General features: G+C 46.9%; 1 protein-coding gene across 1 annotated transcript; it reads left to right on the forward strand.

Annotated features, from left to right (window-relative positions):
- The first annotated feature begins 253 nt into the window (after positions 1-253).
- On the forward strand, positions 254-2701 carry LOC147724974 (uncharacterized). The gene has a single exon (XM_086967096.1). The coding sequence runs from the start codon at positions 254-256 to the stop codon at positions 2699-2701; it is 2448 nt and encodes an 815-aa protein (XP_086823222.1).
- The last annotated feature ends 18359 nt before the right edge of the window (positions 2702-21060 follow it).

The raw sequence follows: 21060 nt of genomic DNA on the forward strand, positions 1-21060 counted from the left end.
ACGGCTACGTAGGACTGCTGCCCTGACTGCCGCCCCGATTTGGACCCTTGATGTTTGGTAGAGCGAAACGATAGACAAGTCTTCTGGTGACGCCATCGATACCTCAGTTAAGTATAAGTGGAGCGCCTCCCAGTTAGCCCTTAGTTTTGTTTGATTTGGAACTTGCAAGCGCCAAAGCCGAAGGAGTCGTGTATTCACGAGAATATCGTAATCGATAATCCTTTGAAGTTTGAAGCTAGACTAGAGAGCGAAGATGCCTGGTCTTAGCAGACTCAGAAATTTGTTTTGTCTTGGTTGTAATAATAGGGACTCCCGGTTGGAGGACTCGTGTCCGGTTCCTCCGATTGGAACTCCAACCTACGAATTGTATGTGAAGCATGGCGTAGGCCCTATCACATATAACGAAATATGGGTCCGATACACCAGAAAGGACGGTGTTTTAAAATGGCCCCAATATGGTAGCTTTGATACTGAAATCCTAGATAATCTCGAAGTTAAACTTTTTAAGAAGAAAGCCCGGCTGGCAATGTTTGACTCTTTCCGCCTGTGGCGTAAGGAGGCCAAACAGAAGGAAATTAAATTAGCGAAGAAAGATAAGAGAGAAAGGAGTATCTCTGTAATGCAAGCTGCTATGCAGAACAAAGACAATAAAGAAGAACAGATGAGTGAGCAGTTGCACAGGCGACGTAAAATGGTAATAGATAAATGTTATCCAGTTTTGCCGCCTCTTCAGCAAGACGCAGCAAAAGAGCTTGAAAAAGACCCCCTAATGTCGCATTTGTTAAATTCGCCACCGCCCTATGCGCAAAATGCTACAGCACCTCCACAACCTTTAGTTATGCAACCCATGGTTGTTATACCTCCTGTTCCTCCACAGCACCCACCAGCTACTCTTCAGCTGGCTCCTATTCCTCCGGTGCAGCCTTCCCAAGGGTCACCGGCTTTTACACCTGCTCTTCCTATACTTCCTGCAACTTTAACTACTGTATCGACTACCACTCCTGGTACTCCTCCTGACACTGCCTCTGCATCTGCCTCATCTCACCCTGCCTTCCCACTTGTCTTTACATCGACTTCTCCGTCTGTCCGCCAGAGAGTGACAAGAACTGTTTCTAGTATTTTATATCCTTTCTTTGGAGCGTCGAGCCCGACTCATACCCCTGAACACAAAGAGTTACGTAGCCATCTGCCTGATTCTAGGAAGAAAGAAGTATTGGATCGTTTGGCACATAAATGGGTTACTGACCCGATGAGATATGAACTAGAATCTGTTATGGATGTTTTCCATCAGTGGGAAGCATCAAAGCAGAGGTACGTTTTCGAGAAAATGTGTGTTTTTCTATGCGAAGATTTAGAGGAAAATTATTTGGACTTTAATCCGCCTGAGTTGAACCATGTACGGTTCGAATTTTCAAAAGGCACCATTGTGGGTTCAGACGTTAGGAAAGCCGTTGCAACGTTGTTATCACTTAGGACTGAAGGTGTTTCCAAATCGTTGTTTGATTCTGATTCCTCTGTCAAGAAAAAGGGAAGACAATATCCCATGAGAGAGGTTCCCCCAGTATGGAGGGAGGGGGACCTAGCAGCTAACCCACCTATTCAGCCTCATTTTCAGCGTGTGTGGGTACACGTCCCATGGAAACGAGCTGAAGTCTTGGCCCTTAAACAGACATTGCCTGATCCCCGTAAAAATCCTGCAGGGTATTACAAGGAATTATCACAGACTGCAGGCTCCTGTATCATGAATTTAGCCGATGTAGATATGTTGTTTGGGAATGTTGTTCCACAGCCTTTATGGGGAAAGATTTGTCATACAGATCATGATCAAGAGTTAGGCGACACATGGGGGAATATTACCGCTGCTGATGCTAGACAAGTTGGTGGTGCTAAACCTGAGCCTTTAATAGCAGAACTTCCTGGAAGAATTATTGCGTATATGAACACTTTGATGCCCGAATTGCGTGTAAATTGGGATAAGTTGTATGCATGTAAGCAGAAGAAAGATGAAACGGTGTCCGATTTCTTCACCAGGTTTGAAGAAGCATTTGTCGACCACAGTGGTCAAGATATGAGTACAGAAGGTGGTCAGCGACTGTTTGTTGATAAATTTGTACACAATCTGCTTCCAGAGTTGTGTAAAAAGTTGAAGGATTCAGAGAGTTCATGGGCAGTTTCCTCTTCAGCACAGATATTGGCTACTGCGCAATATTATGAAAATAGAGACAAAGATGAGAAAGATAGAGCAGAAAAGAAAACTAAAGAATTGAAAACGAAGGTCCTGTTACAGCAAGCATACCCGCCACGTGGTGGTAGTGGCCAGAATAATGGCGGTCAGAATAACTATCAGAATGATTATAGGCAACCTCCTCAGTTTCAAAAGCCAAGAGTAGAGTATACTCAGCCACGCGTTCCTGTGGGTCCCAATCAGTGTTCGTATTACAAGGAAGAGGGTCATTTTAAGTATAGTTGCCCTATCCTGTTACAACGCGCAAATGGTGTGTCAAGCACAAGAGGTAGAGGTGTTCAACAAACACCTAGAGGTAGAGGACGTGGAATTGTCCATCCGAATGCACGCTCCTTTCCGCCTCAGGATTCTATGAATAAGTTTGATCAGCAGAATAACGCATCTGGTAGGACAGCTCAGTACTATGCTGATGATTACTATGCAGAAGATGATTATATGGAAGGTAATGATTGCTAGGACAGCCATAGACAAAGAGAGGGAGTTGTTTCAGTTCCAGTAGATCAGAGTGGACCATACGTTGAGGTGATTACATCAGGTGTGTCAGAACCTTTTCTGTTGGATACTGGTGCTAAAAAGAGTTCCATGATGCACTCAAAACTCCCTGGCGCACCTTTGTCTGGCGAAATGAATGTTTCTGTAGGTTTTTCTGGCGCCCCGGTTAGGAACCTGATTTCATGCCCTATGTCCCTGTCTGTTGGTCCTTGTGAATTCGAAGCACCCCTTATTTTGACAACAGGTTGTGGTGAGAACTTGTTGGGATTGGACCTGTTAAAAAGATTGTATGCGACTCTGTACTGTTCTCCTTCAGGAGTACAACTTACACTAGGTAAGAAAGTGGTTTCTCCAATGTATTTGTCAAGGGATAAAATTCCGACAGAATTGTTATCTCTACCTAATATTCTATGGGCTACTGGTCCTAACGATGTGGGTCTCTTGGAAATACCACCATATGTTGTGACATTGAAAGCCAATGTTAGATGCCGCGCATTCCCCAATATAAGATCTCCAGTGAAGGTGAAAGAGCGTTGTTAGCGATCATTTATGATTTGATTGAAAAAGATGCGATTGAAGAGACAAGAGGCAACATTTGCAATAGTCCTGTTCTGTCTGTTTTAAAACAAACTGATCCCTCTCAGCCACCTGTGTACAGATTTGTGATTGACTTTAGAGAGATGAATAAAATAGTTGTGCCACAATTTCCAGTTGTTCCTGACATTACTGCCCTATTGACTATGATTCCAGCCTCTGCAGCATAGTTTTCAGTGATTGACTTGAAGAATGCTTTCTTCAGCATCCCAATTGCTGAGGAAAGTAGGGATATTTTTGGCTTCAGTTTAGGAGGACGTAGCTTCCGCTTTAATCGCGCTCCTCAGGGCTACTGTAAAAGTCCATCAATATATAGTCAAGCTCTAAAAACACAGCTTGATACGATCGTTTTACCTGAAGGCGCTACCCTCATTCAGTATGTCGATGACTTACTTGTTGCTGCAGACTCTGAGGAAATCTGTAAAGAAGCCACGTTTTTATTGTTGCGTCATTTGTGTGATCTGCATCACAAGGTGTCCCTGTCTAAATTACAATATTGTCGACAAGACGTGACCTACTTAGGTCATCTCTTATCGAAGGAGGGAAGGAAACTGACCCCAGAAAGAATCCAGGCAATAGCAAAATTAAGTGTGCCAAAATCACAGAGAGAAGTGCGTGCTTTCTTGGGTATTACATCGTACTGTAGACAGTGGATTCCAAATTTTTCTTTACTGGCCAAACCATTGGTGGCATTAACATGTAAAGATACACCCAATCCCGTGCCTTGGTCTGAAGAGTGTCAGAAAAGTTTTTCTAAATTGCGCACAGCATTATGTTCGGCTCCTGTGTTGGGTACCCCCAACTACAGTAAGCCCTTTACATTGTATGTCCATGAGCAGGAAGGTTGTGCATTATCAGTGTTGACACAATTGTTTGGAGACAAGCAGCGTCCGTGTGCATATTTTTCATCGACTTTGGATCCAGTAGCTAAAGCATTGCCAAGTTGTTTTAGAGCAGCAGCAGCTGTTTCTATTCAACAGTCTGCTGGGTTAGTGATGAATAACACGTTAGTGGCAATGGTTCCACATGCAGTGGACATGTTGTTAAACAGAACCAAGACACAGCACTTAACTAGTGCCCGATTGTCAGGTTACGAACTAACTTTGTTAGCAAGCCACGTGCACAACAAAAGATGTAGCACATTAAACCCAGCCATGTTGTTACCAATTTCAGTTGAGACAGAGAATGCTGAAGAACAGCATGATTGTATTCTTAGAACAGAAGAAGAAACAAAAGGGAGAATAGACCTCAAAGATACTTCCCTTTCTGAATGTGATGGTACCTTATGGGTGGACGGTTCATGTTTCAAGCTTCCGAATGGTGACACGACTGCAGCATATGCTGTCACCACTTTGCATACAGTCATTGAAACTGCACGTATTCCACATAACTCCGCTCAAGCAGCAGAACTCATTGCACTTACAAGAGCGTGTGTGTTGTCAAAAGGAATGAAAGTGAATGTGTACACTGACAGTCAGTATGCATTTGGTGTGGCTCATAGTTTTGGACGTCTGTGGCGTGAACGTGGTTTACTGACTTCGCATGGAGCTAAGATCCAGCATGGTCAGTTGGTGAATGAGCTTCTTGAATCACTGACCTTGCCTCTACAAGTTGCGATTGTGGAATGTAGCACTCACAAGAAGGTGACTGATGATGTTGGTTGTGGGAATGCATTTGCTGATGAAGTTGCAAAAGAAACTGCCAGGAATGTAATGAGCCGAATGTATGTTGCAGGCCCTGCAAGATGGGGTGGTGATGTTGGAATGTGTGAGGACACGATAGAGAGTGTGAAATCGATCCAATCTGAGGCTACAGAGAAAGAGATGAGCATGTGGAGAGAAAGTACGGGCAGAATGGATGCAAATGGTTGTTGGGTTGAATTGTCAGAACATCAGAGATGGTTGCTACCCGATGCGTACGTGCTTGCAGTGGTTACAATGGCTCATGGAATGGCTCATATCAGCGTGAAAGGGATTTGCAAGTTGTTGGCTCCAGTGTGGCAAAATGCTGGAATCCCTAAATGTGCAGAGAATGTGGTCAAGAATTGCATGGTGTGTCTGAAACACAACCCTGGTAGGGGAACCCCAACTCCAGCTGGTCATTGTGCACCTCCTACGTATCCGTTTGAGGTTTTGCTGCTAGATTTCATACATATGGAAAGGTGTAACAATTTAAAATATGTACTCGTTGTTGTCTGTGCCCTCTCAAGATGGGTAGAAGCATATCCCCTAAAAGACAATACTGCCTTGTCCACCGCGAAAGCCCTTGTAAAAGAGTTTTTCCCTAGATTTGGAATGCCTAGAATGGACTGGTGTGACAATGGGAGTGAATTCGTGGGTCAAGTGATGAAGAAAGTATGTGAAGGGCTAGGCATTCGACAAAAGTTTCATGCTGCAAATCACCCCCAATCAGCTGGATTAGTAGAATGCTATAATGGCACCCTAAAATTAAAATTGGCCAAGATTCAAGCGAGCACTGGTCTTAAATGGCCTGACATTCTGCCCTTAGCACTCCTATCCACCAGAATGACCGTGCATTCTAGAGTGAAACTTAGTCCCGTTGAAATTGTCTTCGGCCGCCCGGCCAACATATGGGGGGTGCCCACACCCACCAAGTTCAGTGAGATCGAGTATCCTTTTTTGCTTGACTATCTGTATTATTTGACGGCTAAATTGCGTGTTTTACACCAACAGGTCCACGACGCTCTGCCTCAGGCCTCTGAAAATCCAGGACATCCTATCGATCCTGGATCCTGGGTATTGGTCAAGAATTTCCAGCGAACAAAGAATGATCAGCCCTGGTGGACCGGCACCTCATATAGTCCTCCTCTCGACAAGATCGGCCGTTCGAGTGGAGGGTAAAAAACACTGGGTTCACGGCACCCACTGCAAACGGGTCCCTCTGCCTCTGCCCTATGACCGGTGGGTCCAGGAGGGTGTCGCCGACTCAGAGACTGAATCTGTGCCACGGTTCATACCTTTCAGTGATGCTCGTGTGAAAGGGACAACTACAGAACAAGACAGTGACAGGATTTTGCAACCAGCTGTACTATCATCAGCCCGATTGGACACAACAGAAACTGAAGCCTTGTTTCAAGACCATACAATACCGGGAAAACAGCGGTATAATCTGAGGCCGAGAAATACGAACTAATAAAAATGGACTAATAAAAATGTTTTTCTTCCCTAAGTACTATTTTTGAAAGTGCAGCTCTCCCATCTGAGAAACTTGCTTATTTTTGTTTTTTCGAACCGCCATCCGGGTTCCGCTGCTAGGGCCGCGATTGCCCAAAGTCTTTGGGGTGCAGCTGGCAACGTTAGGTCGACAGTTCTGGTTGGTCTAAGGGAGTTGACCTAAATCAACAGAAGCATTCCTTACCAGAATCAACCTCCCATCGCGGGCAGCATTCTAGAGAGGATGGAGTTTTTCAAAATGGAGAGATCTGCCAAAACTGCGAATTTTAAAACAAGAATATGCGGATTGATGACAAAGAAACGTTTTTTAGTATTATGCATTTCCCTGCTATTAAGTGCAATGGTGTTTTTAATAGGATATGTACTGTTTTCTTTACAAGTGACCTTTGCACCAACTACATCGCCCACACATCCTCCTACTATTTCTGCACTTTCTTTTCAACCCCTTCCTGAACATGAGTCAGCTAGGAGATTAGAATTCATTAATAACTCCTTCATTCAGCTCTTGCACCAACACCAACTAGTAATGAACACGACTAACTGTTGGGCGTGTGGTCTTATGCCTCACACAACGGATAAAGGTATCCCTTAACTTGTCCTGCCATTCAGCCACAATGGTTCTGTGTGGGCATACAGAAGAATGTTCATCTATGCACATGAGGTCTACCCCTTACGGTCTAAAACAGACAATCCTAAGAATAGTGCTCTGGTTAAGGGTATAGTAGATATGATTAAAGAAGATATTTCCTTTGAGACTATACCTAGAGATGAGACACTAGTATACATAGGATGGAACGTGACCGGATATGGAGCTACTCTGAGTGAGAAACAGCAAGCTAAGGGATCTTCCCCGATTTGGATTGTACCCCATCAGGGTCACCTGTGTCTGCAAGGTACTGGCAAGAATCCCAGAGCTCAATTAGGGAAGAGTGTCTGTACTGAAACGTATGTTTTCTCATCTCAGACTTCCCCTTTATTTTTAGTAGCTAAGGGTACATATTTCATCTGCCTTGACAGAGCATATACCTGGTTGCCCCCTGACTTTTTCTGGCACATGCTTCGTTTCATTCCTGTTGCCTCCCACCTACACGGCCACAGCAGATTACCATAGGACAAGGACAGTTAGGGGTGTTGTGAGTAAAGATGACACTGAGGAACAGGAGTTTGGGGATTTCACAAAAGGTTTTCTGCCGTTTTGGGGGCCCATGGTGAACAGCAGGAACATTCGCCAATTGACGAGGGTAGTTGAATCCGCCGTGATTGAAACGGCTGGTGCCCTCAGTAACTTGACTGCTGAGCTCCAATCGGACTGTCTTATGACCCTTCAGAACAGGGTCGCTTTGGACGTCATACTTGCAGACCGAGGCGGGGTATGTAAACTGATCCAATCGAGTTGCTGTGTTTTTATTCCAGACAACGCTCCAACAGTATACCAGGCCATCTCCCAACTGCATAAGATTTCCGAGTCTATTCATGTGGATAAAGGAGATTGGTCTTTCATGGGATGGTTCTGGGAACTGATATCCGGCTGGGGATGGAAAATTCTGATGGTCATTGGGATGGTCTTAGCCATTCTTTTCCTGTTCTGTCTGTGCGTGCAGTGTGCTCCTGCAATATGTGGCCTCTGTGTTACATCATGTGTAAGGAAACCTGTGTCAAAAGACGAACTAAGTACCAGAATGATGTTACAGCAACATCTCAATGACTTTAGGAATATAGACCTGGACTCAGATTAGCATGAGATTAGATTAAATTGCCTATGTAAGGGCAAAAGGAGGGTTTGTAGTTCTGAAAAATTCTGGACTCGTGCAACAAACTTTGCCGTAGCATGACGATTTTCATATCAAAAGACCGATAATGACTAGTACACTATGCACAAGCATTTTCGTCATAATCAAGTAACGGTTTTACTTCGAAATCGTCATTTTCGTTTTTGAACCCTTGGGTTCAACTTTACGCTTGGCAGCCATTTTGTGAGTTGCCCTTCACATAGGCTTGTAACTCCAGCTGAATTCGATATCAAAGGACACATACACCTTAATTGACTTCTCTGTGACCTGGCCAAGCTGAAGCCACTGCCCCAGGCCAAACCTGTTCGGGCAGTTTCTCTCCCAGTGGCCGAACAAGATAGCATCAAAGCACAACTGTTCCCATCGCACACACACCCCGCCCAAATCTTGCTCACACCTGTCTCTGCTCTTTTCTCTTCTTTTGCTTTATGATGAGGAGGAGCCCGGTTTTATTGAGGGTACACCGATATCTGATGGAAATGTTGGGCCTTGCCGGGTAATTGATCACGAACTGGACACACTAAATGTGGACTTGTCATCATGACTCTGCTTTTTTCTTTGTAATGAAAATATGTGAACAGCTCACTGTAAATCCAAGAATGTTTGCACTGTAAATCTAAGAATGTTTGCCCGAAGCCTAAAAAACTGTATAAAAAGAGAAGCCTGGTTTTGTAATGTTGAGCAGTCTCCTGAGAATATACACACCGTGTTGTTGTACTTCTAGGACGCTTGTTACTTGGTTGCAGCCAATAAATTACATCTTTGACTTCACCTAGAAGACTCGTGTTTCTGTGGTCGGAATCAGGAAAGTACTCGAGGTCTTTGGGTGTTGCCCCTGACACCGCTGGGTTACCGGATCAGTACCGGTTCTGAAAAACCCAGTACCTCACAGCTCCCCCTGCAGCTGGCGAGGTTTCGACCTCAGTTCTGCATGTCTTGCCTACTTACAGGAGTTTTGCTTATGCGGTGAAGGTGTTCATGTTTCCTCTGGAAGGGAGGCCTGCCTTGTATGTAGAAAACTATCTCTTTCCTCAAGGTGCTTTGATGATAGAGTGAACATAAAAAGTTTAATCCAAAAAAAGTGAATGAAATCTTGATGGTGCGCAGGGTAGGGTGGGTGGGTGATTCTCCCAAAGACATACAGGGCGACTGTATTGTCGTAAATTTCAGATACCCCCACACAGTTCACACACTACTGAAGGCACATGAGGAAACACCAATTTGGAAAACTAACATCTGCACTGTCCCGCTAGGCCATTTCTATAAACCTGTGGGATTTAAAACGTTGAAAAATCCAGCAAATTTGATGTTGACTGAAACCTTAAATAAATTTTACGAGCTATCTCTGCTGGAAGAAGTGGATTGACTACATCCACCAAATTCCACTACAAATGCACCTATAGTGCTAACTAAGGATTTGGAAAGGCTAAGTATAGAATTGGGTGGAAAGACCAGGATAGAAGCGAGTAAGGCAGAGAAATTGTCCTCAAATTGTGTTAAGACAGTAATAAGTCCAGCACACATAAACAAAACTGCCCATTAAGCTAGCCCGGTTCTAAATATTGTCTTGTGGAACATCGTGGGTCTCAAAAAGAACCTTAGAGATCCTGAGTGGAATGGTTATATTGGAGGTAGCGATATCTGCATGTTGCAGGAAACATGGGCAACAGAGACTATACATAGAGTGGGATACAAAATTTTTAGTACACTAGCGATACCATCCATAAGAGGAAGAGCTTCAGGTGGACTACTCATTTGGGTCAAGGTAACCCTTGATATTATGATAACCCAAATAATGACAGATTCTCCAGACGTTTTGGGTATCAAAATAGTGACAAAGGATAAAAGGGTCCTAAACATATATAACATCTATAATCGACCAGGACTAGCTTCAAGAGAGTCCTTAATATTGGATAAAGTGGACTCTATCCTTAGCGCAGTAGTCCCCAGTGTTAGCATATTAATTAGTGGCGATCTTAATTGTAATTATGAACCCATTAAGGGGCTTGAATCAATTCTAGAAGACGAAGATTTGACAAACAAGATCCCGATCTTGTCTAATTGCAACTCTATCCCATGCACTGCCTTAGCACAACAAATAATGCGAATAACAGTGAATTATGGCCTGAGGGCGTGTAACGGTCGCCTCCCCTCAGACATGCTAAAAGGACCAACTTTCTTACTTCCTTCTATCATTTGATCTGTGGAGTTATGCTATGGATACTAAAATAGCACCGAGGGTGGAGAGCGATCATCGTCCCCTTGAACTAGAAATAAACTGTAGCATGTTGACCAGTTCAGTTGATTCTAGGGGTATTATTCCCAATGATATTGATAATGTTATAGTCAGCAATAATCGCCGCTCTGTTAAATGGGCCCATATGCTTGACAACGGCGAGAAACTAGCAAGTGTTTATAGCACTTTGGCAAACACTTTTTCTGACCATACTATTATGGAATTAGATAAGCATATCTTTCTAGAACTTCATAAGGACTATTTTAAAGTACTGGTACCACTAGTAACGAAAAAGCCTGGAACCAAAGGTGCAAACACTAAAGAAAAACCAATGGGTAAACCGTGGTACAATAAAAACTGTTGGGGCGCTAAAACTGAGTTCGTTTTTGCAATAAATAACAATAATAGCTCGATATTTAAGGGTGTGAGACAAAATTATAAGAATATTCTAGAGAATGCTAAATCAGATTGGGATGACAAGATCTGGCTAGACCTACTGGTAGCAGCTCAAAGCAGGGACCAAACGGCCCTTTGGAAAATTATTGCAAGCGGGAATGGTAACAAAAGGGGCTCTAGAGAAGTCTTCCTTGATGAAACCACCTGGATAGAGCACTTCACTAACCTTTATGCTGCCCCTGGGAATGGAGTTCGCACAGAGGTCGGGTTTTCTATTAATCCGACTGAAGAAAAACTTGAATTTGACCTCCAGGAAACACTTTTGGCTATTAACGCAGTTAAAACCAGCAAAGCCCCAAGATCCCCGGGGACCTATATAAACATGATACTGGAGTCTGGGGTCCTTATATTACCAACCTGTGTAACTCTATAGCCGAGGGAGGTGAGATACCTGAGACATGGAGGGGGACAGAAATTATTTGCATTTTTAAGAAGGGCGATAGAAACGAACCCTCGAACTACCGCCCAATTAGTTTAATTGATGTTTTACAAAAGATTTTTGCTAGGCATATTTTAAACCGTATTAATTACTGGATTGATGAATGGACAATCCTTTCCAAATTCCAGGCGGGATTTAGAGCAAAAACAAGTATGATAGATCAGGTGTTTAGTTTCTGCTGTATCTATTGGAAATATGTGAATCTGAGGAAAGGCCACCTATATGTGGCATTCGTCGATTTAAGGGCAGCATTCGACCTCATCCCCAGACATCTACTATGGGAAAGGCTTAACAACCTTGGTCTACCGGCAAATCTATTGGAACCAATCGTGAGATTACATCAAAATAACTATGCTAAGGTGAGATGGGACCAGGTGGTGAACTAACCAGTTCTATTCCAATAGAAAGGGGGGTTCACCAAGGATGTATCCTGGCACCAACATTGTTCTCACTATATGTTAATGACATCCCCTGTTTCTTGCAAGGTTGCAATAATGATTCTCCCAAATTGGGTGGTAAGCGAATACCGGCCCTATTATTTGCGGACGACACTATTCTTATCTCGCAAACACCGAATGGCCTCCAAACACTGCTTAACACTTTCCAAACATATTGCAGTAAAAAAGGGTTAGAGATAAATGCCACCAAGACAAAATATATGGCATTAAATCTCCACAAGCATTTTAGAGAAAATGTGGCCCTTAATGTCTGGGGTCCTTACATTAACTACCTGTGTGGCCCTTAAGTGGAGTGGTGTGGCTCACTAGTTAGAGGCAGTAGACCCGGAAGCAGAGGTCGGCCCGGGACCTGGGGTCGATTCTCGACGCGGCAGGGTCTTGGGCCATGGTCAGCGGACTCGATAATTCTCACCTCGGTGCCTACTCTAACCATGGGTCCCACTCAGCTTGCTTAATCTCTACTAACGGCCCCATCAGTGCCCGGGCTGCTTGTCTTCACCTTGGAGATGCCCAAGAGGGTCCATCTCACAGGGAAAGCCAGGATGGGTTCCCCAGTGGTATACAGCGCCGGAACGCCCCTTTGCTGGGGCAGCTGTGTGCTTTACAAGTATACGACATTTAACATTTAATGGACACAAACTGGAATATGTGGAAAATTTTAATTATTTGGGGGTCTCACTTGATTCTAAAACAACATGGAAAACACAAATAGATAAAAGCAAGTTGTTATTAACCCAAAACACACTACCAATCCTGAAAAGACATCGAAACAGCCATAACAAAGCTATAACTTCTGCATTGGATATTTTCCAATCGAAAGCACAATCGGCAGCACTCTATGGTGCCGAATTGTGGGGCCCATCGAGTAAGAAGTCATTTGAGTTTAATGAGAATAAATTTTTAAGAGCCCTGCTAAAAATTCCTATACGTACTCCGTTAATTCCGTTAATACTTGACTTAGATATCAAGCGTACGGATCACCAAGTAATCATTAGACCGTTGATGCTGTGGATTAGGCTATGGATAACGCCTGAACTATTAGACTATAGGGCAGCACTAACAGAGATCAAGGATATGGACAGAAATAACTCCATCGCATGGTTTAAACATGTGGGTACCTGGTTTAAGAAGATTAGCTTAGCCCATTTTTGGAATAGCCCCTTGTCATTAACCTCAGACTCGAAAAGGACATTAAAGGTAACCTTTTGGGCTTTTATTGATCGGAATAGATCGAATGGAGGTGATAAAGGATCCTTGACGATGGAATTTCTCTTGTTCAAGGACAGTCCTTGTTTTGAAACCTTTATCGATGAAGTGAACCCTCCCTTGGCGAAATCACTGTACTTGAAGTGTGGTAAATTAAATTTACTTATTACCTCATTTCTGAATTTCTATGCTTAATAAATCATAATTTTTGTCAATGCAAAGCGAGGAGTCCGTGGTGCTCAAATGAAGGAGGAGGAGACCAATAACTCGAGTTAAGGGGAGCGCTTCCAGCACCAAGCGGGCACAGGAGCAATCTCTCAAGTCCCTCTCTTGAAGTGGGAGAGTTCTTTATTTTCAACAGCAGGACATTTATACAGTCTTGGTCATGAGGCAAAATAGAGGAACAAACAGGTCATGGCAGATAGAGGAACAAAAATCAGCAAGAGGAGCAGATTGTGAAGAAATGGGGGCGTGTCTTAGGCTTCGTGAGGGGACTTGCGATGTGAAATAGTCTGACAGTTGGAAGGGGGAGGCTTACTCATTTGGGGTTTGTGCTCGTGCTTCATGTCAAAAAGAGGAACTATCTTGTGTAAAACAGAGACCATCTGCTCTCTGGCTTGCAGTAACTATTTCTTAAAACAGGAACTATCTGCTGGTTCTGGGAATTGGCTGAAGCACAGGAAGGGGTGGTCAATGAACTAAGATGCCAGGTGCAGGGTGTCTTACAGTTAAGAACAGGAACTATCTGCTGCTGGTTCCCAGAATTGGCAGAACCACAGAAATGTGTGTGTTCACAGTGTACAACCTTGTGCTTCCTCTATTAGTTGGTGTGGTTTCAGGGCCTAACCTCGTGCTTCCTCTTTCAGTTGGGGGTGGCCACAGGGCAGTTGGTGTGACAGGCTGCGTTACCAACAATGGACAGGATGTGGCTGAGTCTCTGGCACAACTGGGGGAAGGCACACAGGCAGGCTTCTTGGAATTGGCTCGACCACAAGGAGCAGGGAGTTGTGCAAGATTCAATGGGGATGTGAAGGACAGTTTTCAGACAACTTGCTGAGAGCATGTCACACACAAAATGGGTGTTTGTCTGAGAAAAATGGCTACCAGGCAGAAACAGGGAAATGATGGGGCACAATTGTCAATTTTATTTCCACAGAAGTACAGATATGGAGTTCTGATGTTAAAATCAAGTACAAAAAGGTGGGATCACTCCTGTACCGACTTATGTACGGTGTGCACAGGGGAAGCTAAGGAAGATCGAACGCATGCTTTATTTTTCTGCCCAGCTTACTCGATTGTTAGGAAGAGATGGATTAAACCTCTATGTGTAAACTTGGGCGTGAAATCTTATAGAGAAGCCAAAAGGATCTTCAAAACTAATACCCGCCAGGTTATTGTTTTCAGAGTTAGCCGTTTTTTGCTGGCTGTAAGTTACATTAGGACTAAGGCTGGTGAGAAGCTTTAGGATTGTACAGAGAGTTGATATGTTGTTTATAACTGTCAGGGGTATAAACGGTGTAAAATCCAACACAGCACGGTTAAGAAGAGACAAAATGTACTGCTCAACTTGTATTATGTGGAACATGATGTATATTAGTTCAATGGGAACCCAATTTGTATTACATAATGACATGCCTTTTTAATTATTTATATGGTTTTAGTAATGATTGATGCCCTAATCCATGTCGATGAAATCTAGTGGTTATATATCCTTGGAGGTCGTAATAATGGTAATAATGATGAAATGTTAATACTTTTTTATTCCTGCGTCTTAATGTATGAAAAGTTTTTTTATTGCATCTTTTATGATACCTTGTATCGAAATAAAGATTTTGAATTGAATTGAATTGAGTGAACACACATGAACTTCCACCTGGAGAACAACAACGACAGAAACACCACCGCCCTGCTGGACATCCTCGCCAACCTCGGACTCAAGCAACTGGTGAACACCCCCACCCACTACGCCGGCCACACGCTTGACCCCGTCTTCTCATCCAGCAAGCACATGTCCTTCAGCCATGCCACCGGACTCCACTGGACCGACCACAGCTGCGTCCACTTCAGCTACGACCCACCACCACCCGCAACAGGTTCCCCGCCGAAGCTGGAGCAAGATCACCGCCGAACAGCTCACGGCCTCCCTCAACCAGAACACTCCCACCAGCACAACGGACCCCAACGAAGCAGCCAGCAACCTCACCAAGTGGCTGACCGCCTGCACCGATGACCTCACACCACTAAAGAACCCTCCCAGCAGACCCGGCAGCAAGAAAACCCCCTGGTTCACCGACGAACTCAAGGAATCCAAGAAGAACTGCCGCACCCTCGAGAAAGCCTGGCGGCTCGACCAGACAACAGACAACAAGACCGCCCTCAAGCACGCCACCCGCAAACACCATCAGCTGATCCGCACCACCAAGAAGACGGCACTCAAAGAACGACTGGACAACAACGCCCACGACAGCAAGGAACTCTTCAGCATCGTCAAAGAGTTCTCCAACCCCAGCGCCGGAAACAACGACATCACTCCCTCGCAAGACCTCTGCAACTCACTTGCCTCGTTCTTCCACCGCAAGATCGCCGACATACACAACAGCTTCCACGCACAGACCACGCACCCTACCACCGAACCAACGCCCGCACCACCACCCTCTGCAACTGGACCCCGATCCGCACCGAAGACACCACCCGCACGATGAACTCCATCCACTCCGGATCACCAACCGACCCATGCCCACACCACGTCTTCAACAAAGCCAACGCCATCATCGCACCCCATCCCCGAGACATCATCAACTCCTCCTTCCACACCGCCACCTTTCCGGAGAGCTGGAAGCACGACGAGCTGACCGCCCTCCTGAAGAAACCAACGGCGGACCCCACCGACCTCAAGAACTACCGTCCCATCTCCCTCCTTCCTTTTCCGGCCAAAGTCATCGAGAAGACCGTCAACAGACAGCTTGCCACCTTCCTCGAGACGAACGGATCCCTCGACCCCTCGCAGTCCGGGTTCCGGGCCAACCACAGCACCGAGACCGCCCTAATTGCAGCCACCGATGACATCAGAACCCTGATCGACAATGGGGAAACAGCGGCCCTCATCCTCCTGGACCTCTCTGCAGCGTTCGACACTGTCTGCCACCGCACCCTAGTGAAGCACCTCAGCAACATCGGAATCCGAGAGAAAGCACTGGAGTGGATCATCTCGTTCCTCGCCGGAAGAACCCAAAGAGTCCGCCTCCCTCCGTTCAGATCCGAGGCCACCGAAGCCATCTGTGGCGTACCACAAGGATCTTCACTCAGTCCAACCCTCTTCAACGTCTACATGAGCTCCCTCGCAGCCATCGCACGTCAACACAACCTCAACATCATCTCCTACGCCGACGACACCTAGCTGATCCTCTCCCTCACCAACGACCCCACCACCGCCAGAGCCAACCTACACGAAGGGATGAAAGACGTCGCCGACTGGAAGAGGAACAGCCGCCTTAAACTGAACTCAGAGAAGACGGAAGTCCTCATCCTGGGATCATCACCCTCCACCTGGGACGACTCCTGGTGGCCCCGGGCACCACTCCCAAACCAATGGACCACGCACGCAACCTGGGCTTCATCCTGTACTCCTCCCTGTCGATGACCAGACAAGTCAACGCCGTCTCATCTTCATGCTTCAACACCCTGCGCATGCTCCGCAAGATCTTCAGATGAATCCCCACTGAAACCAGGAAGACCGTCACCCAGGCACTCGTCACCAGCCGACTGGACTACGGGAACACCCTCTACGCCGGAACCACAGCCAAACTTCAAAAAAGACTCCAACGTATCCAGAACGCCTCCGCACGACTCATCCTGGAAATCCCCCGACACAACCACATCACCGGACACCTGAGAGACCTGCACTGGCTCCCCGTTAGCAAGAGAATCACGTTCAGACTCCTCATCCACGCACACAAGGCTCTCCACGACCTGGGCCCCAAGTACCTCAACGACCGCTTGACCTTCTACACGCCTACCCGCCAGCTACGATCGACCAGCCATGCCCTCGCCACCGTACCACGCATCCGCAGAGCCACCGCCGGAGGAAGATCCTTCTCCTACCTGGCAGCCAAGACTTGAAACTCCCTACCCACCCACCTTCGGCGAACCCAAGACCATCTCTCCTTCAGGAAGCAGCTCAAGAACTGGCTGTTCGAGCAGTAACATACCCCTCTCCATCAGCGCCTTGAGACCCTCCCGGGTGAGTAGCGCGCTTTACAAATGCCGTGATTGATTGATGAACGCGCTGAATCAGTGGATCTTTTCAATGATCCGCGCTATGTGCAGGAGGCATGTTTTGCTTAAGCTTCTGCTGGACAGTTGTGCTGTCCTCCGGGGTACCTCTGACAGCATCACTGCTGAATGTGTGCTCTGCAAGTGTGGTAATTGTGTGCCTTTTTGTAAATACAAAGATAAGTGCACACAAAACGTTGTTGTCCGCAGGCACAATGGTTCGAAAATTTGGAAGGTTCATTCTAAACGAAATGCTTTGTATGTTGTTAGTTTTGGTCCCGTCAGCGCCCAGGAGGGCACACATTATTCTATCATTAAATTAAATTAATGCTGAAGTTTTATCCCTGGTCATGTAAAGAATAGAACTCATGCAGAGAAAACACTTTTTCAGTGATTAGCTTTCTTTGAATAGAAGCATCTGGCATTTAAAAAAAGAAATCAGTCCCATGTCTCAATATTTGGGTCGATTTCATGTGATGACGTAATCCTTGCTTCTTTTACTCCTGTATGATTTCCTTCAGGTGCTTTTTTAAATATCTAGGCATGGACGTTGATATATTGATGTGCCAGGGTTTGCAGAAGTGACATCACGCTCTCTTTGATACCTCGATGGTATCTCAGGAAGTGACATCACATGAACTCAGACTGGTGACATCACAAAAAGAGGCATCACATGACTGTTGGAAGATGAAATTGCGCTGCTGTACCAGATTATTGCAGAAGTGATATCACGATCGGTTTGATACCTCAATGAGATCTCAGGAGGTGACATCACATGACCTCTGACTGGTGACATCACAGCAGGAGGCGTCACATGATTACTGGATTGATGACCTAAGTGACACACTTAAAGTAAAAAAGCTAAGTATATGCACAGCTGAACGATTTGTAAAAAATGAATAAAAGGTGACAAAGGCTGGTATAGGTGTAGTATAATCAGTGTCCGTACATTAACTACGGTGCGGCCATGATATGCCCCGGGTGATGCCATGGGAGCAGCCATGATATCTCATAGGTGCAGATGCAGCCATCATACACCAGGCTGGCATCATATGCCAAATCAGAGCATTTAATGCCCCAATGTGACATCACTGGTGCAAGCACCGCCCCCGTGCCTGGCACAGCCTTTCATATCCAGATGTGGCATCACCGGTGCAGGCACAGCCCTCCGTCTCTGGCACAGCCTTTCATACCCAGATGTGTCATCGCCGGAGCAGGCACAGCCCTCCGTGCCCGGCACAGCCTTTTATACCCAGATGTGGCATCGCCGGTGCAGGCACAGCCCTCCGTGCCCGGCGCAGCCTTTCATACCCAGATGTGGCATCGCCGGTGCAGGCACAGCCCTCCGTGCCCGGCGCAGCCTTTCATACCCAGATGTGGCATCGCCGGTGCTGGCACAGCCTTTCATACCCAGACGTGGCATCACCGATGCAGGCACAGCCCTCCGTGCCCGGCACAGCCTTTCATACCCAGATGTGACATCACTGGTGCAGGCACCGCCCCCGTGCCTGGCACAGCCTTTCATACCCAGATGTGGCATCATCGGTGCAGGCACAGCCCTCCGTCCCTGGCACAGCCTTTCATCCCCAGATGTGGCATCGCCGGTGCAGGCACAGCCCTCCGTGCCCGGCGCAGCCTTTCATACCCATATGTGGCATCGCTGGTGCAGGCACAGCCCTCCGTGCCTGGCACAATCTTTCATACTCAGATGTGGCATCGCCGGTGCAGGCACAGCCCTCCGTGCCCGGCACAGCCTTTCATACCCAGATGTGGCATCGCCGGTGCGGCACCGCCCTCCGTGCCTGGCACAGCCTTTCATACCCAGATGTGGCATCGCCGGTGCAGGCACAGCCCTCCGTGCCTGGCACAGCCTTTCATACCCAGATGTGGCATCGCTGGTGCAGGCACAGCCCTCCATGCCCGGCGCAGCCTTTCATACCCAGATGTGGCATCGCCGGTGCAGGCACCGCCCTCCGTGCCTGGCAAAGCCTTTCATACCCAGATGCAGCTCTAAATCGTTTGGCTCATTACCAAGTGATCGGATGCCACCCTCGGTGATGAACCAGTTCCAGTGCCAAGCCCCAAAGCTGGCACAACTCTGCCTCAATGCAGCGGCAACAACTGATGGAAGCTTCCTTTAGGCAAAGAATAGGGTCCTTTGTGCCCTGTAATAACACACAGTGCCCCAGCACACAGCACGGCACTGGCATACTTTCACACAAAAAACACAGCCGCAGACTCACCAACGTAACTAAGAGCAAGCTGACTTTTCAAAGCTAGTAATGTAAAGTGTTTTATGAATATAAATGGAGATATTGGCAAAAATGCTCATTTTAATCATTTTTATCCACATTTTGTGTATCAATAGTGGTGCCCTTTAGAGGCGGGTCTACAGAGTACTATTGAGTTGGCTCAAGGTTCTCCAGGTCAGTGTTAAGTTTGAAAGAAAGCTTATTATTGGCCATATTGACTTATTCCCTGTTGCAGCCTGACCTGTTTTTGGGGGGAAATCCCTGCTTCTGCTTTTGCTGCGGGGACTGCTGCTTCCTTCCTGCGGGGCCCGCTGCTTCCTTCCTGCGGGCTCGATGCTTCCTTCCTGCGGGGCCCTCTGCTTCTTGTCGGCGGCCGAGATCCTTCACCCAGTGCCCATACCGCTGCGCCAGGGGGGACTACAATACTCAGAATACCCGGCGGAGCAACAAGTCACGGACCTGCGCCAGGAGGCGCTTAAAAACTGACTGGGCCCCAAGCAGCGCGGGACGCACTATTGACTTATTCCCTGTTGCAGCCTGACTTGTTTTGGGGGGAAATCCCTGCCATCTGCTTTGCTGCGGGGACTGCTGCTTCCATCCTGCGGGGCCTGCTGCTTCTTGTCGGAGGCCGAGATCCTTCACCCAGTGCTCGTACCGCCGTGCCGGGAGGGACTACAATACCCAGAATCCCCGGCGGCACAACGCGTCACGGTCCTGCGCCAGGAGGCGCTTAAAAACTGACTGGGCCCCATGCAGCGCGGGACACGCTATTGACTTATTCCCTGTTGCAGCCTGACCTGTTTTTGGGGGAAATCCCTGCCTTCTGCTTTACTGTGGGGACTGCTGCTTACTTCCTGCGGGGCCCGCTGCTTCTTGTCGGCGGCTGTGATCCTTCACCCAGTGCCCATACTGCAGCACCAGGGGGGACTACAATACCCAGAATCCCCGGCGGCGCAACGCATCACGGATCTGTGCCAGGAGGCGCTTAAAAACTGACTGGACCCCACGCAGCGCAGGACGCGCGCGGGGTGCCCGGGCGATGCCCAGGCGAAGCCAGGGCCAAGGGCGGGCCCGTCCGCGCCCATCCGCAACTGGCAGACGCTGGGCTGGGCCACCCCCCTTTCACCTCTCAATTGGCCCCTATGCAGTGCTGGTTAGTGATTGATATCTGTTGAAGTTTTTCTTTGTAGTCCCCTGTCTCTTTCTTGGTAATCAGGTCTCGGGTTTAAAAGTAAAATATGAGTAAGACCACCCTAAAGGGGGTCGTTGGGACACTCAATGCTTTTCTCCAAATCTGTTCTCATTAAAGAGATCGAACTCACCCAAAGAAGATTAGCTCTTGATCCCCGTAGAGTATCTGCTGGGCTCCTTTAATCTGTCCCCAAGAGTGGGTGGGTTCAGCTGTAGAACTATCACTGCAATCATC

Source organism: Lissotriton vulgaris, chromosome 4_1 (genome assembly GCF_964263255.1).
Source record: "Lissotriton vulgaris chromosome 4_1, aLisVul1.2, whole genome shotgun sequence".
NCBI lineage: Eukaryota > Metazoa > Chordata > Amphibia > Caudata > Salamandridae > Lissotriton > Lissotriton vulgaris.